The sequence below is a fragment of the Melanerpes formicivorus genome, unplaced genomic scaffold (assembly GCF_026170545.1).
Source record: "Melanerpes formicivorus ecotype bairdi unplaced genomic scaffold, bMelFor1.0.p_v2 SCAF_4, whole genome shotgun sequence".
Lineage (NCBI taxonomy): Eukaryota > Metazoa > Chordata > Aves > Piciformes > Picidae > Melanerpes > Melanerpes formicivorus.
The window spans coordinates 22042282-22067713 of NW_027142356.1; the positions used below are offsets into that span (position 1 = coordinate 22042282).

Below are 25432 nucleotides of genomic sequence, written 5' to 3' on the forward strand. Positions count from 1 at the left end.
GAATGGAATGGAATGGAATGGAATAGAATAGAATAGAATAGAATAGAATAGAATAGAATAGAATAGAATAGAATAGAATAGAATAGAATAGAATAGAATTAACCAAGTTGGAAGAGACCTTTGAAATCATCAAGTCCAACCTATCATCCAACACTATCTAATCAACTCTAGGCAGAGTTTGGTTGGATGTGTTAAAATACTGTTTTGTTATTTTAGCCTATCGTATGCCTTAATTACATGTGTGCCAGCAGAAAATAACCAATTCAGATGTGACACCTATGCTTTCAAAAAGACTATATAACTTTGCTGTATAACATAATTGTCTTTGCCTGCTTAAATGTCTTTGCCTGCTTACATCTTGTCCTGGAAGCTGTGCTCAGTGTGATTGGAACACCTATCTAACAACAATTCAGTCTGATAGAGATAGCGCAGTCTTATCAGAAATTCAGTTTAATATGTTTTAAAAGCAGTGCTGGTTGAAAAGTAGAACATGAGTTTTCGCTTGTCACGCTTGTGCTCACATTCTTCGCAGTTGAGATGTAATGTGCCTTTCCAGTGCAAGTCAGCATGAGGTGTGAAATTTCTAGTACCAAAAAAAAATGCAAACAAATACATTGGCAACATGGGAGGGGGGAGAGGGGAGTACAATTTTTTTAGACCCTAGGATGGAAATCACAAGCAAGCCTCTGAATCACCTGTCTTTTGCTAAAGTCTTTTGCTCAAGAGTTTAAGATCTGATTGAGATACGATTTAAGGATTGGCTTTAATGCTTCAATAAGAGGTTTAAGAAACCCATGTGTTCACTTTGCTCTCCAAAATTCTGATGTCTTTATTGGTATATTAACTCAGTATGATTTTTTGTTTGGTTTTGGGTTGGGTTTTTTGTGCTGGTTTTTTTTTTGTTTCGAAAAAGTCTGCTTCACCACCAACATTAATACTCTGTGAATCAAATAGTTGTAGATGTATCTCTTGATCCCTTCTTAAACTAGTGCTTAGCCAAGTATTTATAATTAGTTTGATGATACTTCCTCAAATATTTGTCCCTCTAGAACCACAGTCCCTTTGATGCTTTTCTCTGAGATCCACGTGAAGCTCTTTATTTTGGATTATTTTCCCCCAGAGGTAATAGGTTTTTTTATACTTTCTCTGTATTTTGCTTCTACGTTCCTCTTTTAATCCCATGGTTGTTTTTCCATACAGATTTTGGCTGCCATGGCCTGAGTTTGTTTTACATGTTCTCCACTCCCTGTATTTCTCAGAAGTAACCAGATAACGAACACTGAAAGTTCATCAAGTGCTTAATGAATTGTGTTTGCACAATCTACAAAGATACTGTACTACCACAGTACCTGTTTATCAGATATATTAATATAAAATATATGCACTGATCATGTGGGAACATTTTTACACTGAGTATAGATCTTCTTGCCAAAGATACAAAGATGTGGTATATGCATTGAATGCTCCCTTTGTAGAACACTATCTGTTCTGTCATTAAAAGAACTGAGATTGTATTTGATGCTTAGCAGAAGTCTGTAATACAAGCTTCCAACAGCACTCTGTTGCAGGCTCTGTTACGGATAACAGAAAACATAACCAGTGACAGACACAGCTGAGCTGGCAGAAGCCTGTGTGCTAGTGATGCTGAATCCATACTCAAAGTGATATTCTAGTACTTTATCTCAAAAGCATTCTTAAAGATGGAGTCTTTGAAAATATCCTGGAAATGCTCAAGAGGGGACTATTTTGATATCAATCTATCAGAGAGCTGTCAGAACTGTTTTAAGTAAAAGAATCAGAATAGACATGCTTGAGGGGTGCTCTGGGTTGGGGGTTTCATTTTTAATTTAAAAAAAAACAATCAACCAAATATACAAACAAAAGGAAAAAAACCCAAACAAATAAACAAAAAACTCCCCACAATGTGAGCTGATAAGGGGAAAAAGCAGCAAATGGTTTTCACTAGAGCAGAAGAGTAGACTGAAACCTACTGTGGAAGAGTAATTGAAGACCAAGCTCAGGATGGGCAGGACTCTGTGCAACCTGATGCTCAGTGCTGGGAGGCTGGACTTGACAATCTTTGAAGGTCCCTTCAACCTAAACCATTCAATGACACAGAAAAATTGGAAGGGGGAAAAAAGGCCAAATAAGGTCCACAAAATGATGAAGCAGCAATGAGGTGAGGATGATGAGAAAGGCAGTACAGTTTAAGATACAGCTTGCTGAACTGTCTCGCAAATTGGGCCAAAAATAGTAAACATACACTGAAAATGTTAATCATAGTTGACTTCCAGGAACTGTAAAATATCTGAGTGTTATTTACACTGACTAAGGCTGTTTGGTTATTCTCATTTCTAGACAATCCTAATAATCCAACATGTTTTTAAAAATTAAGAAAGCTATCCATGTGATGCAGCTAAAAAAAGTCTACTGATACTTAGATCTTTATTCCTATTTTTCTCAGCTCCCTCCCATGCAACAGTAATTAAATTGCCTTTTGTTTTATCAGCTGTTAATTGCCATGAGTAACTGTCATTTAAAGTGGAATTTTAGAAATAATTTTAGAAATGTTTTCCAAAAATCCTTCATAAATTCTTCCATACATTTTCAAACAAGATACTGACAGGAAGCTTCCTTGATTCTCATCTTCAGGCTGTTAGTATGTTCTTCTAGTGTTAGATGCCTATCCTATTTCAGCTGGTTCCTTTTTGACTGGGATGTGAGCACATAAAATCAGAATCACAGAATCACAGAATCAACCAGACCTCAGAGATCATCAAGTCCATACTATTGCCTAACACCTCCTGACAACTAAACCATGGCTTCAAGACCCACGTCCATTTTTTTTTAACACCTCCAGGGGCAGTGACTCCACCACCTCCCTGGGCAGCACATTCCACTGGCCAATTCTCTCTGTGAAGAACTTTCTCCTCACCTCAAGCCTAAACTTCCCCTGGCGCAGCTTGAGACTGCGTCCTCTTGTTCTGCCACTGGTTGCCTGGGAGAAGAGACCAACACCAACCTGTCTACAACCTCCTTTCAGGTAGTTGTAGAGAGCAAGAAGGTCTCCCCTGAGCCTCCTCTTCTCCAGGCTAAACACCCCAGCTCCCTCAACCTCTCCTGAAAGGGCTTGTGCTCAGACCTCTCACCAGCCTCATTGCTCTTCTCTGGACATGTTTAAGTATCTCAATGTCCTTCTTAAATTGAGGCGCCCAGAACTGGACACAGTACTCAAGGTGTAGCCTAAGCAGTGCTGAGTAGAGGGGCAGAATGACTTCCCTAGTGCTTCTGGCCACACTTTCTGATACAGGCCAGGATGCCATTTGCCTTCTTGGCACACTGCTGCCTCATGTTCCACCTACTGTCATCCAGTACCCCCAGGTCCCTTTCTGCCTGGCTGCTCTCCAGCCACTCTGTCCCCAGCCTGTAGTGCTGCATGGGGTTGTTGTGGCCAAAGCGCAGAACCCCACACTTGGACTTCTTAAATGCTATCATGTTGGACTGCACCCATCTATACAGCCTGTCAAGGTAGTTAATGAAATACTGAAGAAGTTTCCCATGCGACTGTGAAAGTGAAGCAGGAAAATACAACTGGGAGCTATTCATAGAAGTTGTTACCAGCATGTGGAGCTGGTAAGCGGCCTTGAGAATTTCCTGAGTTCAGAGAAAGAGGAGGTACCAAGCACTTAGGTAATACCTTCTGCATGTGTGAAATCAAGTATCTTTGCAATTGAGCACTGCATCTGCTTAAAATTAGAAAACTCTGATCCTATTTATGTTGCAACACTCTGCACCTTGTGGACTTTCATGCCTTTTTGGAAGATGTGCTTTCATCAGCTGTTACTGGGCTTACTCCAGGGTCATGTAATGAAATTCAGTCATGTGTTTGGACTGCTTGACAAACTGGGTGCTGTTTCCTCCGGTCTTAATCCACCACTTTCATAGCTTCAATCCTTGACCAGGATGGATAAAATAAATATGATTTCTCAGTAGCTGAAAACTACGTTTTTTAAGGAAAAATATGTAGTGAAAATTTCATCAAAATATATGCCTCAGTGTTAAAAAGAGTTCAAGTAGCTTTCTCTCAAGAATGCTATGTAGTTACTTGGACATGGGTTTTAGAGGGCAGAGGGTTGCCTATTTTACTCCCCCCCCCCCCCCCCCCAGTTTTAAAAACAAAACCAATCAAAAACCTTTCATGGGTGTTCCCATTATTACAGTTTTCACCATGAGACTTCACATAGCAAAAGCTGCTCACCTCCTCTCCTTAAAAGCTTGTGCTACAAGAGAGATGTCATTTGTTTTCTGACATAACTCTGTTCCCTAAATAAAAATATTAAACCTGAAGCACCTCCTTGAATTCCATGAAAAATTTTAACTTCACTCATTGTCTACAAGAGCGAACTGAAATTGGGGACTTGGACCTTGTTGTGTAGTCCCACATCACTCCGAATCCAACCTACCATCTGTTCTCTAGAAGTGAGTTGCAAATAGTAAGTTCTGATTGTGAAAACGTACTGGAAAATGGGAAATTTCGGCCCAGAGGTAGGCTCCTGAATCATAGAGGTAAGTTTAAAGATGCCTCTTTTGTTTTTCCCCATGATCTGATGATAAACTTTCTCTGCTCAGAGAGCTATTTTACTACTTGAAATGTTTTGACTTCTAAAAAGCCACATAACTCAGTGAATACCATTCCTGCCATTTAAGTCTATTCTTTGCTTATGCACTGACATGTTTCCCATGCTGACAAAGATAATTTGACTCAGGATCTGGTTTTCATGCACTAGTGAATACTTCCCTCTGCAGGAAACTGTAAGCCAATAGCAGCCACAAGCTTCTGGCAGTGCAGAAAAAATGTTCAAAGCCTGAAGTGGCAATTTCTGTACTTACTGGAATGGGTACTCATTTGCTGGCAAGTGGCCTGAGTGGTATGCACATTTTTTACCTGAAGTTTTCCATCAAGGCATTTCAACTTTCACATAGCTGTGCAGTTTTGTTTGTTTGAGTGGATTTTAATAGCACATAAATAACCTGAATTATCCATGCAGAATATTCCAGTACTGGTGCTTTCAAATACTACCCTCCTTGGATTGTCAGTGCAGAGGGTTTGCCCCTCATGTCAGTCATACTCTGCCCTAGCTTTCTAAAAGCTTCCTACCTAAACTGCACTGTAGCAAACAGACCAGCCTTTGTGAGCTAGAATTTGCTTTGTTTTTGGTTCCTGCATTGCTTTTTTCAGTTTCCGATTGTATCAATTATTTTGCAAGTCATAGTCTCCTGTACCTCAATCATTTCCCTTCCCCATATAAGTATCTTAACATTATGCCTTCTGCCTTCTTTCTGAAGCACCACAGGTTATAAAATGCAGGGTGATCACTACTGTTTGATCCATGAACTAGTTCTGCACTTGGTGGTTGTAACCCTGAATTGTTCTTCAAGTACAAAATTTCACCTGTTGGCTTAGTTACAAGCATTGCTGCATTCTCGAAACAGTAAGAGTGGAACAAGTTTGGTTTTGCAGGCTTCTTTCTGATGATATTTAAATGTCCTCAAAATGTCTTCAAGCAGTACATAAGGTTTTCTTTCAATACCCATAAGCAGGTATTTACATTCTAGAGTCCTAAAAACTTCATCTAGGTTGACAGTGGTTGTGTCATTTAATTGCTCTATGGCTGCTGTTTACATTCCTGGAATCAGTAAAGCTTCTTTTCCACCCTCAAAGAAATTAAGGCCAAAGCTATATCAATTACCTATCAGATGGATGGAAGACTATGTAAACAAAAACTAAGCTATTATTGAGGCACCCTTAGAAAATTCTTGTCAATTAACCCCTCCTCACAGTAGTTCTGCACTGCCTGCCCCTTTGGAAATTACCTGCCCTCATCCCAGTCCCATGTGCCTGGTGCCATTCCCAATACTTAGTGGCAGACTGGGGTTTAAACGCTGCTTTCATGAGGCAACATGGACTCCACCTCCTGAGGAAGTTAAGGGTGTTTGTTGGTCATTTTATTACTTGTTGCAGCTTGTGATGTGGTGATGAGGGTAAGCCTCTTCACTGACTCTTAAGCTGAATGCTTCAGCCACAACTTGGAACAAAGATTTTAAGTCATGGTGGCTTCTAACAGACTTGTTAATACAGTGAGAAACTATGAAGGGTTGAGGAAGGAGCTCTGAGTGCCTTTTTTAAACCACTCCTTTTCTTGGCTGTTTTGGGGAGCCTATCAGGACTCTTCCTAACTTTAAAGACTGTTGGATCAGTACCTGTTTTCCTTCCTCTGTCTATAAACTGGACATGAGATAGCATGAAGAGATGCTAAACTGGCAGTTCTTTGTTATGCACAGCAACTGTGCTAAGAAATTAAGAGAAGACTTCTTGGGGATTCCATTTCCCTGAAGAACATTTATTTGTTAACCTACTAACTCCCAGCTGACTTGCTCTCAAATATTTTCCTGTTTAAAGAAATGCCCATTAAATTAGTAACTCATTTGTGTTACTGTAGAGGATGCTAGCTTTTGGAGACAAATAGATGTAGTTCCTCCATCTACTGACTTTTCCCTGTGAACAAATGGGCTGGAAGATAATAGGCCCACGACATGCCTGCTCCATTGCACTGGCTTTACAAAGTAGTAAGAGTACTCTTTTTTAAAAGGCATGCAGGCAGATGAAAAGGGAACTGTAAGAATAAGGACCATCTTTTCTTTTTTAGGGCAAGATTTTAGTGCAAAGAAACCAAACTTGGTTTCACTAAAGTCAGTGACCTCTATTTTCAGAGGGACCTCTTATTTCTTACTTCAGTTGTACAGCAGGATGGTCTACGTATTCATTTTTATGAGTTACACAGCAGTACTGTTAACACCATGTTCGCCCTTTGTCACAACATTTTTAGAAGAAATACATGGTTTGGGCTTTGGTTTTCTGGTGTATTGTTTGTTGATTATTTGGTGTGGTTTTTTTCCCCAAAGGTCAGTAAGCTCCAGTGAGACTTTATGAATATAAAAAATGCTAGCAATTTTGCTCGCTCATTAGAGATTTTTAATGATGTGTTCTAAATAAACTTCAAAAACCCTCAATTACAGCTACTGAGCACTACTGCTGCTTCAGCTGCTTACTCCTTACACCTCTGCTCTTATCTGCAAAACAAAGACCAAATTCTAAGCATTGTATTTGGCTTACATTCACCCAGTACTCATTACACTCAAACAGCTGGCCACTGCTTTTACAGCCACACTTCTTGAGAATAAGTGCCAAGGTACATGCTCATGTTAATGATGGGAGTTACTGGTTTTAACAAAACTGTTTTCTGCATGAGACTGCTTCAAAGATGGCAGCACAGTCAGAAATCACCACAAGAACACACCTGAAAGCTACAATCCCATGGCACAGGACAGTACCTTCTTTTGGTCACTAGGTAAGTCAGCTGTTCTACGCATATCCATTTTAATGCTACGCATCTTTGTGCAGTTCCCCAAAGTATCTAATTATTCATTCCACCTAGGTTTGGTTGGCCCAAATTTCCATCAGAAGTTTTACAGAATATTGTTTTATCAAATCTTTCTTGTATGTGCAAAAAGCCTACTGTATTTTCAAGTTGTCAAAGACGTCTATATAAAACACTCGCAGTAAAAAGTGATCTGTAAGGCACCTGAAAAACAGATATAAAGCTCATTTCAGCAGTGTGCAGACTAAAATTCTCAGGTTGCCAGGCCCAAATGCATTTAAATAGGTTCCCCCATATTCCATCAGCATAATACTGTGTAAGCTACCTCCAACACTTTTGTCTTGGCCTCAGGGATTGTTTGGCTTAAAAATGAAGTAAAGTAAGCCTCCCTCTTCTTTCCTAACAGTTTCTTAGGAAGTCATAACAGTTTAACAACTTTCAAGTGTGACAGAGGCTACTAAGAGAACTTGGGTTTTAAAAATTTTCTTCTTTTTTTTTTTTTCAAGGTCTCACTAAGCCAATTAATCACCCTTCCTCTCCTGAGCAAAGCACTTCCACTAGAGCTTCTGGCCACAGCCTGACACTAGAGAAAGCAAAGTAAATCCTGCAAAGCAAGTTTGTGACCACAGGTAAAATAAGTATTATTTTTTTTTCCACACACCAAATACTAACAGCATAAATTTAATACAAATGTTAATTCAAGTATAGAAGTCAAACACATGATTTCAACATTAGAAATTACAACACTTAAAACTACTATGTAGCTACTATCAAACACAAATACAATTTAACTTCTATAACTGCATCTCAATTAACATCAAAAAAAGACAATTCAATATGGTGATGAAACACACTGAACCAAATATGTGATGAACCACAAGAAGTGACTGGTTTAAGAAAAATCATTCAACTTCAAATCTTCCCATTGCATCATTGTCTGTCTACATCAAATTCCTTTTTTGACCAACGCTTTTCAGAGAAAAGATTACAAACAATACTTGCATAGGTGAGGCCCTTAGAGTCTTAACATATGCCACTTGACCCCTTCCTTGATCAGGAACTGAAACTACGTAACAAACTCAAAGGAAGGATGATCTACCATATTACTTTCAGATCTTGGAGAAGAAAAAGAGGTCTTTATTTTTTTATCATTCAAAGCACTTCACTGACAAATGCTAAATAGTCACAATAAAAATCAAGATGGCTCACAGAAAAAGAATTACCAATACCCGATTTTAAAAGTTTAAAACTATTTTCAGTTTAATGCTAAGTAAGTGGTTTTTGAGAAGTACATGGTCTGCTTAGAAAGTGAGCAAGCTGCTGCTCATTATGGCTACCACAGGCAAGTAGAAGTGCTGGTTACAAGCAATAGCCTGGGTAAGCGTAAGGCCTTGGTGAATATGGAAGCACACGTGTCCCAGCAGAAAGGTGCTAACAACAGGAAATACAACTTAGTGATCTTCACAGAAAAGTACATGTAATTTGTATGTGTCAAGATTTTTCTTTTGCTCATTTGTGTCTCACAGAATTATCAAAGGTATTGAACCACAACGTTATGACTACAGCAGTAGATCTCATGCAGCCTGATGGTACGCTGACATGAAGTCCTTCAAAACACCACTCCTCTGTTGATGTAATGCTATACCAGAACCAAGTTTTTATTGGACATGTTCTTCCTATAAAATTTTACATCAAGTTACAGAAACAAATTGGAGTGTGGTATTTAGGTTTCATATTATGTATATTTATGTATGAAAAGGCAGGGTTACCAGGGTGGTGTGGTTCTGCTTGGTTCATGTTTGCTTAAGAATTATTTCTCACAGCAGAAGTTGTAGAAATTCTGCATGAAACTCAAAATACAAGAGTAGGAATAGCAATAAGTTATTTCAACACTAAAAATAAGCTACTGTTGTATAAACCATCATAGGTAATAAAAATCTTTTAAACAAATTATCTTCTCAAAACCAAGTTTATCAAGCCAACCAAAACAATTTAACATTCAATTTCACTAATGTTTAAAGTTAAATGTTTAACACAGAGACACACACACATGTGCTTTGAAGAATTATTCATCAATAAACATGTAATGTGAATTTCCAGTAATTATGTATCAGTGTTGTGTTCTTTTCATGGCAAGATCCAAAGCAACAAATTCTGAACTTCTTCAGGGTAATTCAAGCCAAATAAGGTAACAGCTGGCTGTAGAAAAAAGAGAGGGAAGAAGAAACTTTTTATTTCAGCAAGCACACTGCACCACCTATTCCAAGATGGACTTAATGAACTTAAGTTAATGGTGTAACTAAAGCATTTGCAGTCTTATGTCCATGATATTCTTTCCTTGCTTCTGCACCCTTAAGAATATTTAAATCATTACAAAATTATTTAATCAATAGTCCAAGTATCATCAGAAAGGACCTAGTAAAAAAATGGAAAGGAAAAATGAAAATGTATTAATCTCTGGGTTGTTTTTAATCCTAAAAGCTTTATACTTTAAAGAAATCCCAAATATTTTGCAGCAGTGAATCTATTTTCTCACTCAATATATGTATATCTCTCTCTATATATATTCTTAACCAAATTTTATAAATACCTTTTATTTCCTCTCCACTGAGCACAAAATATTAAGACAACATTAATGTGCAGATCGCTGTTACGAGTTGTAGGAGTTTGTTACCTATATCATACATATCATAGCAGCAGTCTTTCATACTGCATATTTAACACTTTAGATCAGTGCGCAATGAACTAAGCACCAAGTTCTGCTAGACACACTGCATAAACAAAACCTAATTTCATTGTGGTCATCAACAGAACTCAAAAAGGGCAGTAAATACAGTTCTGCAACTGACTCAATACTAAGTCAGCCAAGTTATTTCATAATCCAACACTGTTGTGTTTCTTATTTCTTTTTCTCCAAGTTCTCCTACACAGGCCCAGATTTATAACTTTTTGTTCTGATCATATAAGCAGCGCAAACAGGAACATAACTGAATCTTCAGAACAAATTCTGGGTGACTCAGATTAGAAGCTTCCAGCAGTGAAGTTAACACTAAGCATAGATTTAATGCTATTTTCAAACTGCTTTATAAGCTTTTTAAAACCAATCTCACAACTCTCAGAGAAGATGGTAATCCCCATTTTTAAAAATGAAAGAGGCTTCTGAAGTGACAGGCACCCACACTTAAATTCATCCACAATGGCATCATCAGAAAAAGATAATATTCACCCTTGTAGCAAAAAACGCAGTAAGCTAAAAGTAACACTTTTTGCAAACCAAAGGAGACAGGACTCTCTTTTCCATGAGCAAAGAAATAGTTCAGGTCACTGGTGTAGTAACAACTCCACTTGTGAACATAAATTTAAAGCCAAAGTGGAAATCTAAATCAATTAAAGATGATGAAAATATTACTCCCAAGTCATTTTAGGAGTAAAAATTATAACCTTCCTTTTGTGCTACACAGTCCATACAAACATCAGCCTCAATGATCCACCAGCAAGTCTCCTTCAAAAAGACAACTGGATAGAATATTTCTACAGCCTTCTCAGAGGCAAGTAACCTTAAGAACAATTTCTCTAATAAACAGCACAGCTAAGACTGTTTTTGAGGGGAGGAAAACCTGAACCAAACACAAATCTGGTAAAATTTACTCACCTGCACTATCCAACTATGTAGCATTCAGGACAGCAAAGTTATGTATGCTTGCTCAGGGGCTGTGATAAAAAACATTATGTGTTAGTCATCTGATAAGTATTTAAGACTTAAAAATACATACTGTTAAGGAACATCTCATACCACATTTAAGCCTAACTCTCCACCCCTAATACCACTTTTCACCTAAACAAAGTCAGCAATTTCTGTGGTTTTTTATATCTTTCATTTTATCCCAGGCTGTTGTTTTTCCCAAGAGCGACACAATTATTCTGATAAAGCAAAACAAGACAGTGTTGGAGTTAATAAAATCCCTACAATAAAATGGTAACATTAAAAAAAAAAAACAAAAAGGAAGAAAGAAAAGTCACTTGAATTTTAAATGTTTAATATCCAAAATCTGGGACAACAGTCTAAACCCAAGTGTGTTCCAAGACCCTGATGCTGAACACAGACCCTTGGACTGAAAAAAAAACTTTTAACCATGACTTGTAAATCAGTCCTGCATGTAACATTTAAGAAGCTCAAACAGGTAAATTCACCTTGTTCTGCCTGTTTAAGTACTGTTTATTATATATATATATTCTACTGGGAGGTGGTGGTGTCACCATCACTGGAGGTGTTTAGGAAGAGACTTGATGGGGTGCTTGGTGCCATGGTTTAGTTGATTGATAGTGTTGGATGATAGGTTGGACTCAATGATCTCAAAGGTCTCTTCCAACCTGGTTAATCCTATTCTATTTCTAACTGGAATTACCTATGTGCTATAGTTAGTCATTAAAAAGCTTTTTCTTGAATCTCAGATTACTGTATTTTTCTTTTAATACTTTCTGTTAAATGCTTTTGAATATTCTCTTCTAACTAAAACCTAATTTCTTAAATTGTGTTTCAGTGAAACACTGCATGTGTGAGTGAACAAATACCCTAGTGTGGAATACGTGTATAATCCTTGCAGATCCCCAAAACCAAGAAAACTTTACCTAAACTTCTTCCCTTCTTCCTCATCACCCTCATCACCACTCAGTAGGGAGCAAACTCCCCAGGACTCAATCTTTGCTAGTGGGTGTTACCTTAAGGACTAGAAAGAGGTTCTGACATCATCTGGTATCACCTTAAACCAGTGGAATTCCAACAGCAGTAAGTGAAAACAAACAAAATCACAAAAAAAGTCTCAAACAAACAAAAACCCCAAACCAAAGAAATAAAAACATCCAGTCATTCTCAGAAGAATGTTCTGCTTTTCCAGGCTTCAGATGTTTACTCTTTCTGATGAAAAGCAGGTGGAACTTTCCCTACAATTCAGGGTGCATCTATGTAACTTCAAGTTCTCTTCTGCCCACACTTTGAAGTCATCTGGAAGCACCAATGAAATTCCCTAAGGTACAAAGCTACATTACTGATGGAAAGGACCTGAATGATAAATAATGCCTCCAGTTTTGGGATTGACTCTGTCCTAACACTTCTTCTGGACCAGAGGTGAAATACAGAGTCTGTGATAATTAGCACAACTGTATAATACAATCTTCAAACTGGAGCTGCCTCATAGCTAGTCAGCCCCCATGGCAGGCAAGAGTAGGACATTGTAAGTGTTTTTTCAACTAGACACCACATTTAATAGCCAAGCACCATTCTGCAAACATGAAGGTGTTGTGTAACTTCTGAAGATACAGAATTATTTGTGTTGAAAGGGGATTCAAGTTAATGGGAAAGGTATTAATTTCTTTCATGGGACATTCTGGTTTTTTTCCAATTCTGTTTCTCCCCTCACTACATTCACCTTCTGGAACTTCAACATTTATCTCTGATCTCTTTCTCAGGACATCCACACACATCATGTCTATATATTTAAACAAGACAGAGTTTTTTCAGTCCCTTCATCTATTCATGATTTGTCTCATAATATTAAAATACAGTTTATTCACGTTTCAGTGAAACAATAGCTTTCTCCAAGCATCGTTTTCAAAATATTCAGGTGACACCAAGTGGTTAATTGTTGTACTGCTGCCTGTTCAGGATTACTGTATGCAGTAACAAGGAAGTATTCTATTACATAAAAGTAAATACAGAAATAACGATCACCAAAAAACCAAAGTGCTTCGAGATTATTGATCATAACAGACCAATTTCAAAATTCTATTAAAGCAGCTCTTTTATATTCACTTACATTAGTCTGTTTATATGCTTTTAAAAAGAAAAAAATCTCTGTACACATCACCAAAAATAAATGAACAAACAAAGTTCTTGTAAAAAGTTCCTTACCAGATGGAATTATTGCCTGCATCATATTTGTACACTCATCTTTATGGTAAGTTGCTTCCAAGAAGAAACATACCCAAATGCTACTTGACCAAAAAACAGGGAAAAAACACCATACAAAAATACTCTACAAAAACCCCACAACCACAACACATGCATCCACCCATTCAACATGCCAAACCATAAAACACCCAGCAGTGAGGAAAGATCCTTTGTCAAATCAAGCAACTCTTCTTTAGCTTCCAATGTTTCCTTTAGTGCAGTGTAGGTATCAAGTTGGAACTAAAACAACTTCTGTAGATTACACAGGGGAAAACCCAACCAACACCAAAACAAAACACAACCCAAAACCTCTATAACTTTTTACAGCTAGACAAGAAACTATATAAAACCTATCATCTCCAACACAATTCTTCACAGAAAAAATTCTACACTGAAAGAAGGAAAAAAACCCAACCAACCAACATTGAAAAGCCTTAACAAAAAAACTAACAAAACTAAACAAAAAAGCCACAACCACCCAACAAATCAACAGGAAAAAAAAAAAAAAAAAAAAAAAAAAGGAAAAGAACTAAAAATAAACCTTTGGCCTTAAGAGTAATTAGAAATGCTTTTGGTAATGACAGAAAAATATTTATGTTGTTCTGCAAAAGAGTAGTAAGAATTCATTTCATGACATAGTCATGCTGAAAGAAACCCTGCAACAAATACACAAATTGTCACTCAGCAGATCAGGGAAATTCTGTGATGGTTCAAAATACTTATAAAATTATAAGTATCAGATCTATCTCATTTTTATATATACCAGGATGTAAAGACCAGAAAAAATGCTGACTAAACTGAAGAAAAACTATTCAAAAGAACAAGTGGAACAAATATACAAACCATTGCCTGGAAGTAAGTAGAGCTTTCAAACCACTACAGTATGAATTGAAAACAGTCTTCAAAACTAACAATTTCCTTTTTCTATTAGTTGCATTCTAATTAAAAATAATAGAGTATATATAAACCAAGTAATTAAGAGTAATGGTATTCCTATTTTCTCCCATGTTCTGGTTAAAAATCCTTCAACAATAAATGACAGCACTCTGCCCAAAGATAATAGATGCAGAGTCACATAATGATACTCTGCTTTAGCTATAAGCCTCAGAAAGACTTCCCAAACCTATTTATCAGAATATGGACCTACCACTTCTGTTTTCCCTATTAATAATAAATCAAGAACACAGCCTTTCAAATAAATTCTCAGCACCATAATCTTCACACAGATGACCTTATACCTAAGTCACTTAACATGTCATCTGCTTCTTCCTTACAAATCACTACAGTAGATTAACACAAGGAAAAAATGACCCTAGCATTGCACTGCAGAGATATCTACAGAGTGTTTCTTCAGTGCTCTCACCTCCCAATCCAGACTCGGATAACTACATAAGAAACAGTTCTTTCAATATAGATACACACACAAGCAAAGATTTATACATAAAGAATAATTTTAAAGTAACTTTTCTAGCTGCAGCTGAAAGTGCTCATGCTTACCAAGATGCAGAAGTGTGAACTGAGCTGCCAATTCCCTTGCACCTTCCACTGTTGTACAGAGTTTGTCTGGCATGAAGTAACTCTGGGAACCATCTGCAATACTAGGAATAAGCACCTTGTACACCAAGAGTGTTTTTCCATCCTGACCTGTGGTTGAATACAAGTAATATTCTGGTGGTGTCCAGTTATTTTTATTGCAAAAATAATCCAGATGCATTGCTGCAGAACTGAAGTGAGTGGATTTTAAAGAATACATGCTAATTGGAGTAAGCTTTATTCCTGGAAAAAATGGGTAAGTACATCTCTCAACTTCGGAAGGGCCTGGACTGTGCTGACCATTAAGACGAACTGAAAGACTTGCTGGTTTCCCTAGGGATTTTTGATGACTATCTTCTTTGTTAGGAAACCCTAAGAGATTTTCAGAAATGGGGTTTATGTGACCATTAAAATGTTGCTTCCAAGTACTCTCCTTGTTAACTGGCTTTGCCAATGCTACTTCAATGGTAGCTCCATCAATGCACTTTCCACTCATTACAGACATAGCAGCAACTGCATCTTCTCGGTGGAAAAAATGAACAAAAGCATAGTCTCTGAGCTTTTTCACACGTTCAACTGCTCCTGGCTTGAACTTGTTAAATTCAGCTTTAATTGTGTCCTCTGTAGTAGACATCATTAAATTTCTCACATACAATACTTTAACTCTCTGCATTGTTTCTTCATCAACTTCTTTCTCAGGATCTGCCCAATCTACTTGAATAGCATGACCCCAGAGCTGGAATGTTCCTACAGCAAAGAAGCATTACATTAATAAGAAATATGCAAAGTAAAACAAAAATATTCTTGTCAACTCCTCTACAAAAAAGAAAGCGTAATGCATACAACATTGAACTAGTTTTTCTTGCCTGTGTCTACTTAAGCTAAATATGTAAAATAGTGTTACTTTCCATTACTAAATAAAATATGACTCTGCAAAAATTCAAGGTATTCTATCTGTACCCTTTGGGTTCATTAAGTACCATAAGCTGTCAAAACAGACGTAGTGATCCGTGACACATATGTACATGTGTCTGTAAAGCGATGACAAGCAACATATTACTTTACTAGTTAATATATTAACACTGTCTCTTCAAATAATATTACTTCAGAAAGTAGGCGAACACCCAGACATCATCTAAATGTATATGCACTAGCACAAGCTTTATACTATGTTGCAGAAGACACCAAAATCAGAAACTAAAAAAAAAACCCACAAAATAGACAAAAAAAAACAAAACCAAACAAAAATCTTCCACCCTCTTACTCATTTCAGGGCAACATTTTAAATATTATACAACTACTTTATTTTATGCTCAGTGATCTGGTCATATTTATCCAATTACTTGGCAGGACCTATGTAAGTCTTAGGTAACACTCCACCAATAATTATCATTAGACTTGCCATCATTTTAGCCTTAATTAACTACAGGGAGTTTTGCCATTCATTTCAGCAAGGCCAATGCTGTATTACCTGCGTTAATGACTTTGCTTCTCCAACTACATTGTTTCATGTCCTATTTAATTTCTCTTCCTTTCTCTTCTAGAAATTCTTTTTTTAACTGCAACTTGACCTATCTCTCTTCTTTCAGTATATTTAAACCCTTCTACTTTCCTTCCCTCAAAAGACATGAAGTGCAAAGTCATCTTCTTTTTAAACTCTTATTTTCTAGTAAAATATTTTAAAAACCTACTTTCAAACATTGTTAAAATATGAAACATCAATAACATCAGTCATGACAATCCAAAAATATAAGGTCCACATTCTAAGCATTCTATTTTTTGAGTTTAGCTTTAAGAGAATTCATGTGCAGAGATCCAGACTTAGCTTTAAGAAAATTATGTGCAGGCATCCATGCATGCAAATGAAAACTGAATGTGTCCCCAAGAAAATATGGTGTAAACTACAGTAACTTGCATTTATAAAACACTTAAATTTCATCTTCTGTAAATAGAATAAAAATCTCCCCACAGAAGTACCACAGAAAAAAAAAACCAAACAAACAAACATTTGATTCATGAACCAATAAAATAAAATAAATCCTACTGGAGCTGACAGCTACTATAGTGGTTTTATAACTCTCAAAATATATTAAAAGAAAGGAAAACAGGGATGATTCACCACCCTGTCCCTTGCACAATGGAGACAGATACTAACCAAAAAACTCCATTACAAACTGATTTACCTGGGATTAGCCGCCTTCTGGCCATTGCAGCTGCTCTGTGAGATTCATATTCTACGAAAGCAAAGCCACGATTTTTAGTTTTGTCAGTGGCATTTGGATAAACAATGACATCCACCACTCCTTCTGTAACTTTTTTCATTTCATTCAGTATTTCTTCTTTCTTCTTTTCTTTTGGAATTGCTCCAATAAATAGCCTGCAGTTGTCCAGGCTTACGCAGACACCAATAAATTTCCCTGGACGAATTTCGTAATTATTAAGAATCTTGATGGCTAGCTGGGCTTCTTCTTTAGCAGTGTACATCACAAAAGCATAGCCTCGATTCTCACCACTGAATTCCATCATCAGTCTGAACTCATAGATCTTCCCAGCTCTCTCGAAAACAGGAACTAATTCATCTTCGTACATATCACGAGGAATCTTACCCACAAAAACTTCACACCCACGAGGTGGTGGAGGACCTTCCCAACCTTAAAATAAATAGTTCGATCTTAGTACAAAAGCCAGAGAGGTATACTTGCCCTGACCCCTCATCTGGAGGCGTAAGTTATTTATTTTCAGTCCCAATTTAAAGCTAGCATATCCGAATCCATTATTTAATTCTTATGTTAAAAAAAATAATAAAATCCCCAGAATAAGTAAGTCCCTAGATCACATCTGAAGTTACAAGAAGATCCTTGCCTCTGCCCTTAAGCCACAGACATTCATGCATTCTTTTGTATCCCTGCCTTACACAAGGAAAGGTGTGTTCAACAGATACTGCAAAAATACATACATACATTTAAAAATCTGGAGTTATGTTCTGCAAGTATGCATTTGTTAAAAAAAAAAATGTGTTTTTTTTTGGTTTGGTTTAAAAACACATTGGACAGATCAGGCATTAGGTTCAAAGGCAGGCAAACTGTTAAATCATAACTAACAGCTTTTTCTAAAGCTTTAGAAAGACACCTATTATTCAAAAAAGCCCTCATTCCAGTTACGTAAAACTGAATACATTACTGCCAAATGGCAACAACTTACAATCCCTGACCTAAAGAAAACCTGGTCTGTGCCACCTTTGCCAATGAGCAACATGTATTTCACAGAGCAAACATGGAGATAGCTAATTAAAAGCACCATTCCTCAAAAAGTTAACAGGTTACCGGGTGATCAGAGTTCCTTGACTGGGTTCTTGATTCATCACTGTATGATAGATTACCAGATTCCCTTTTTTGCAGCAGTTCCAGTAAGCAAAATTCAATCGTTATAATCCTCCCACTCTTAGTGAGATCATGCCAGCTCACATTTTCATCCATGTAATTCTAATGAATTACATATCTAATGACATGTACATCTGTGGCAATCAAAGCAGAGAACCCAAACAAAGCAGTAATTCACTTTTCCTAACTTTTTGCTGTTGTTGTTAAACACTCTACAGATAGTTTTTTCTACAAGTTGCCTAAGATGATCAAGAACTGTGCTGCTGCCAATTAAGTGGGAGGGAAAAAATCACATTTTTAAGGATAATGTTATGCCAAATCAACTGCTTGTTCTGGATAACAATAAACAGTAGTAGAAACAGGATGGTAACAGGACAATAGGGCTGACAGTGAGACTACCTCCTATGGTAGCAAAACAAGCTTACAGAAACCACATTCTAAACAAGCAAAACTTACGATGAAGAACTTGTTTTTTAGTTACTGCAATTTCTTACAAGCTACCCCAAACATTCAAGTCTCATTTGGCCTAGAAAACCATTTATAGTAACAGGGTAATTTCCAGCCTAAGCAAGTATGAAAATACATGAAGATTCAAAGGAGAGGTATATAATTAACACCAATGAACAGATTTATGGAAGATAACTGGTCAGACACCTAGTTTCAGACAAGATAAACAAATTTAATTAATAAAACTTTGCCAAACAAATACACTTAATACCATTTCATGTCATTAAAAATTACAATGGAAGAAAAAAAATTGAATAGTTTAAGAACAAGCTGAGCTCTCTAGAAGCACACTGTGATGCCCTGCAGTTCTCTTCTCCAGTGTCATTTTCAAAGTAATTTCACAAGGCTTCCTCTGGCTATTTCATATAGCCTAGTAAAAAAATTCATGAACTCTTAGACAGGAAAAGCTCCCAAAGAGAATTAACTTTGATGCATTTTAATCTTGCAAAATGAGCAGCATACAGTTCAATCCAGCTTCATAATCCAAAAGAAATTATTACCTGGTGGAGGACCACCAAATTTTCGTTGCCCATTTTCTTGAACCATGCTGTATCCAGTCTTCTCCATCAGGGCCAATAAAGCAGCCTCATTCTGCGTGCCACTTCGGATTTTACCACATCCATTTGCTGCGGCGTTGTTTCCCTCCTGCATATCTGCAATAGCTTCAGCAGAATATCGCAGATACTTCAATTCAGGTAATTAGAATTTGTTATAAACACACAGAAGCTACCAAAGCACAGAAACACCGCTTACATTATGCTTGGCTATTTACTATGACTTTGTTTAGCAGTCAATTGTACATTCAACTACTACTACATTCTCTTTAATTCTGCCTACGGCTATTATAATCTATATCCTTACTTTCAAAACACTGTTCTGTATCTGTGATAATGTGAACTTTAACCAACAACTATACTCAAACTTTCATAAATGAAATCACAACTATTTTTCAAACACGCTGTCCTCAAGTAGAATAAATTTTCATAAATCACATTACCACAGTTGTGTAGAGGCCTATATGCTACTTGAAAAGTATCACTTTCATGTCACTAAAATTTATAGAAACGTCAGATTTTAAGACTTGTCCATGTCATGAAGAATTCATGAACATAAGTAATTTAATTAAAACCATTCTATAATAAAACTAAGCAGAACTGTTTTGACAAAACTAAATGGTTGAAGTAATCCCAGCTCTGGAATCCTTATTTTCATTACTTCCTCCATTTTCACAATTTCCAAAACTAAAGCAGGTTACCAATATGGTTGTTGCAGTTCTACCCACTATTTCCCTTGCGTGACAAGATCTCATCCAACAGCTTTACATTTGTGTCATACAGGTGATGGGAAACAATCACACCAAGAAATTCACTTGGGAATTACTAACTTTACTAGTCAAGCTCTTACAAAGTCTTTTTCCCCCACTCCTTCTTTTTGGTTAACTTATGTCTTCTTTTCCCAACAATTCCCACCTTATGATCTGCAATACTTAAACAAGAAATCTTCAACACTTCAATCCTTTGCACAAATGGTATGCCCAAATTCTACACCACTCAGCCTCCAAAATAAATGCTTCCCAAAAAAATACAGCCAGAAAAATAAGCTACAACTTTTTGTTCTTTAATATCCCATTTTCAGCTCGCTTTGTCTTCAGGATCAGGCTCCCAATAAAAATGTCTTGAGACATCAGCAGTTCATTTATTCCAAGAAAGAGTTAAAATCAGCTTAAATTTAACACATTTTTTTCTTATCAACCCACTAGTATTTGCTGGACAATGAGGCTTCCTAGTTAAGGCTTCAATGGGTAAGGTATCTGCAAAGCAGAGAATAAAAAAACTACATCAAGGACAGTAAAAAGTGCTTAAGTAGTTCAAGTATTCACCTCTCTCTTTATTAGAAGTCACTATTCAAGGTCCCAAGAAACCAATTATCTCAAGCACTGCAGTAAACTCAAATTTGCTGCACTGAACACTGCCAAAAGACAGTTCAGAAGCAGTTAAAATGGCATCCTTTTTCTATAGTTGGAAGCTGAAACCACCTTTTCAGCTTGTCACTTCTGGTGGTTTTGAACTAACTAGTTTTAGTTTGATTATCAAAAGGAGCATTATCTATGTAAATTATTTACTTGACAGCTGACTATGCAACTCCCTACAACTGGCAGAAAGGCTTGTAAAACTACAGCCAATAATAGTAGTTAATACACCAAATGTTATGCCACTGATCTTTATATATAAAGGCTTTCAGACAACTGCCAATCACAGTAAGCGAGCTTTTGCCTCCACAGTCAAAACATTAACCATCCCCATGATTGCTAGTCCTTTTAGTCTTCACTTAGATGATACATTCTACTGAAAACTACCCTAGTATGTCCAGTTATCTTGCATAAATTATGTTTCCAAAAGGATTATGAAGTGTATTTATGGAGTCATTAAGCCCCTTCCACTGCTACATTTATGCAAGTTATGCAATGATATTACTGTCCAGAGGTGGACTCATCCCTCAACAGATCGGAAATTTCAAAAGTGCTTTGAATCAAATAAGGAAAACTATTTTTCAGTGCTTTCTTTCCACAAGTGGCATATGACAGATTACACATCCCTTAATTAGAATAGTGACAGAACATAACTGCACTTTTTTCTATCCTAATAGTCTTCTAGTGCAGACATGTATGTCTTTTCTACAAAGATGGTATTCACTTCGGGGCAAAAATCCGTGGAATCACCCACCCTGGAAAAGTTAATTTATGACATCCACCACAGGTTACTAAAAGAGTCAATCCCTAAACTCCTGGCTTCCTAAAAATGAGATTCCACAAATGAAGCAGAGTACAGCACTGCAAAGGCAGTACCAGCATGATGCCTGTCCTCTACAAATAGTGTCCCATCATTTATTTTCAGCAAGCAAATTACATTGACTGTGTTTCTCAGCCTTGAAGACTGCATCAATATTCTATAATCAGGAAAAATTCTTGGCCATTTCAGCCCCTAACGGGGTATGAAAATAGACAACAAATCTGAGGCAAAGGAGAGAGGTAAATTAATTGTCTCTTTGTCTCTACGAGTTCAAACATTCAGCCAAGAAGGTTTACCCTAAAAACTGAAAAGGGGTGGCCAGATTAAAATCCTGGGAGCTGATGAGGATGCCCAGAGTTCCCGAAGAGGGGAAGAAGCACAGAAGAGTTAGGGCAAGAGCCCTACAGGGGAAATAAGCAGACTAGAGACAGGCCCCAGGGTGAAAACGTCGTCTGAGGTAGCAAGACCTCATATGGGGCACGAAAAAACAGCAGCCCCAGAAATACCCTGCGCACTCCCGACGACTTGAACGTTACGGGCGGCCGCTACGACCCTTTCTCGCGACTCCTCCACACACCCTCCTCCCTCACGCCGTTCTGTGCCTTTCCCCACAGCACAGCAAGAGCTCGAACCCGCCGCTATTCTCAGAGAGATGAGATGAGGCGAAGCGAGGCGAGGCTGCGGCACGACCACCCGATTTCCCGCTCGGAGCCCTACGCCACGCCGCCAGACCGGATCGGGGGCGCAGACCCGCCCACCAGCTCCAACAGCCACCTCACTCGCCTGGCCCCACCGCGACAGTTTTCCCTCGCTCCGGTCCTGCTGCCACAGCTTTCCCTCGCTCTGCCCCCGCCTAGCCAATCACCAGGCAAGCACAGGGCACAGGCACAATTGACAGGCAAGGCTAACCAATCATAGCAAGACAGGGGGTGATGCCCAGCACGCGAGCTGTTTTAAAACAGGTGCTGGTGAGATGGTATAGCCTTGCAGCGCGTGGCGGAGCTGTCGCGGGCGGGGCGGCCGCGGGAGCCGTTGGGGCGTCGCGTGACCACCTTTGGGGCGGGCGGGAGGAGGCAGGCAATGTCGCCGCCGTAAGCCCCTGCTGAGGGCTGTACTGGCTGCCAGCCCGCCCCTGCGGCACTCCCTGACCCTCCCTCTTTTGGCGAAGGAGGGCTGGCTGCTAACTTCCCCAATAGCTTTTCAGAACCTGTGTGGTGTTTTTTTGTCTCTCTCGTATTATTTCCGGTGTTAAAAGATGTCCGTGGGCGCTTAGGGTATGCTCTGCTGTGCAGTTGTGCTTTAGAGAAGCATTTGGCTTTGTGCAGGTCTATGCTGACCTATATTACCTACCAGAAATAGGCCTGTTTGCAGTCCCTGTTGCTCTAGGTAATATCTGACAGCATTTATTTAAGGATTTAATGGGTGGACTGTTCCGTGGATAAAGAATTGGCTGGATGGTTGCATCCAGAGGGTAGTAGTTGATGGCTTTAAGTCCAGTGGGTATTGGTGATAAGTGGTGTCCCTCACGGGTCTGTCCTGGGCTTTTGTTGATGATACAGTGAGATAGAGTGCACCATCAGAAAGTCTGCAGATGACACAAAGCAAAGGGCTGTTGTTGATACACCATAGGGACAGGATGTCCCAGAAGGACTCTAGAGAAGATGGAGGGGTGGGCCCAGGCGAACCTTACAAGGTCCAGCAAGACCAAGTGCAGGGTCCTGTGCCTGGGTCAGAACAATCTTCATTATCAATACAGGCTGGGAGATGCGATGATAGAAAGCAGCCCTGTGAAACAGGACTTGGGAGTTCTGGTGGAAAAGAAGCTGGACATGAGTCAACAGTGTGCACTTGCAGCCCAGAAGGCCAGTTGTATCCTGGGTTGCATCAAAAGAAGCATGGCCAGAAGACTCAGAGAGGTGATTCTGCTACCTTGCTCTGATGGAGTACGTCCAAAAGCTGACCACAAAAAACCAGTTCTGCAAGGGCAGGCTGAGGGAGCTGGGGTTGTTCAGCCTGCAGAAGAGAAGGTTCCAGGGAAACCTAATAGCAGCTTTCCACTTCCTGAAGGGGGTCTACAAGAAGGCTGGAGACGGACTGTTTACACAGGCCTGCAGTGATAGCATATGGGGCAATGGTTTTCAATTAGAGAAGAGTAGCTTTAGATTGGATGTTAGGAACAAGTTCATTACCACAAGGGTGGTGGATCACTGGAACAGGCTGCCAGGGTAGTTGAGGCCCCACCCCTGGAGATATTCAAGGTTAGGTCCAACAAGGCTCTGAGCAACCTGATATAGTGGAAGATGTCCCTGCTGACTGCAGGGGGGTTGGACAGTATGACCTTTGGACATTTCTTACAATCCAAATCACTGTATGATTTCCATTTTTTAGAAATAAATGTTAGCTTAGTAACCATTACAGGCACTTTTCAAGCCAGTTGGGCTGGAGGCTGTGCAGTGCTGAGTACTGCTCCTGAGCTTCGATCTAAGCTCTTTAGGGACCACAGCCATGCAGCTATAGCCCAGCTCTTTGACGGGCAGACATTAAATACAGCTGATTCAGTAAAGAATATGGGACTAGATTGTGAGTTCTTCAATTTATGCGATAACCTATGTAAATTCCTCTTTATGAATACATTCCAGAGCTTTTAGCAATCTAGTTTTAAATATGCATTGCCATGGAATTGTCACATCACAGCTACTAGACATTTACCTGTTTGGGTTTGCTTATTTTTCAAAGAAAGCCTTATAATTCTTTTATCAAAATTAACATAATACAGTAATCTATTTTATAAACTATAAGTCTTCATTGAAAAGTTCTGCATGACCAATGTAACCAAACCTATTGCCTTCAATATTAAAGTTGACTGTATTTTCATTTTGTGTTTGCTTGGGGTTTTGACCACACCTAAATCAGCCACACAGCTAGTATGACTAAATTTGGGCTCTGTAAAATTAAAGTTTGGAGCATTTTGACTGCAGCTTGGTTTCCTTGTTACCTTGGAGACTGTTCACCCCATGGCAGAAAACTCCATGCATCTCAGTTGGTGTTACTGACAGGAAGTAGTGAAAGAATGCAATCTCAAGTGGAGAAAAAAACTCAACAATGCACAACTTCTCAGCATTTTCTCTATTTCATGTACGTTACATCTTACTGAATGGGATGCCACATTACAGCCTTTTTGGAGTACAAACAGCTGCTTGCTGAACCAGTTGCTCCGCTGGAAGTGTTAACCTGTGCCAGCACTTAACAGCAGAAGGTCTCAAGGAAAACATACAAATTTGTCATTAGGTTTTTAACTTTATGACATGATGTGAATAAAAGAAAAAAAACCTCAAAATAAGCAAGAAGTATTCCATTTTTACATTATTCTCTTATTAAACATCAAAGTCAGACATAGAAACTAATTTGGTTTTGACTTTGACCTTTGCCTCTCTAAATGAAATTAATGATCCTTTTTTTCCTTTGTTCCCCATGTGCTAATTAGGTATCAGAGTTTTCACTAACCTTTTGCCCACAGGTGCTACCTGCTTTTTTTGTTCACTGTAATTTGGATTTACTAAGAACAACTGTTTTCTAACGTGTGTTTACTTTGGATTTTGCTGTGACTAGTGACAAAGTCTGAGGTGAATAATTTTTATTAAGACAAGCTTCACAGGTCATGCAATAGATTTTATTAAATCAAGCAATATGACTGATTTTTTTCAGGTCTTCAGAAAATGTTTGTGCATCTGGAAGCTTAATCAAAAGTGCTTGTCCACCTCAGCACTCTCTGTTTTTCTTGTATTACAACAAGCAGAATCCTCACCAAGCAAACCCTTCTGTCAATCTCCCATTTTA

The 25432-nt window shown here is 38.3% G+C and overlaps 1 protein-coding gene across 11 annotated transcripts; it reads right to left on the bottom strand.

The window, feature by feature from the left end:
- Positions 1 to 8104: 8104 nt before the first annotated feature.
- On the bottom strand, positions 8105 to 22474 carry RBM46 (RNA binding motif protein 46). Of its 11 annotated transcripts, none has more exons than XM_068137235.1 (7): positions 22379 to 22445; positions 20563 to 20616; positions 19307 to 19468; positions 17103 to 17570; positions 14884 to 15666; positions 11092 to 11150; positions 8105 to 9638 (listed from the first exon to the last, which is right to left on the bottom strand). In XM_068137235.1, the coding sequence occupies exons 3-6, from the start codon at positions 19455 to 19457 to the stop codon at positions 11116 to 11118; spliced, it is 1437 nt and encodes a 478-aa protein (XP_067993336.1). In that variant the 5' UTR covers positions 19458 to 19468; positions 20563 to 20616; positions 22379 to 22445; the 3' UTR covers positions 8105 to 9638; positions 11092 to 11115. The 11 variants fall into 11 exon arrangements, with proteins under 11 accessions (XP_067993336.1, XP_067993337.1, XP_067993332.1 ...); XM_068137236.1 differs by lacking the exon at positions 22379 to 22445 and adding an exon at positions 22102 to 22122; XM_068137231.1 differs by lacking the exon at positions 22379 to 22445 and adding an exon at positions 21892 to 22038.
- Positions 22475 to 25432: the final 2958 nt, after the last annotated feature.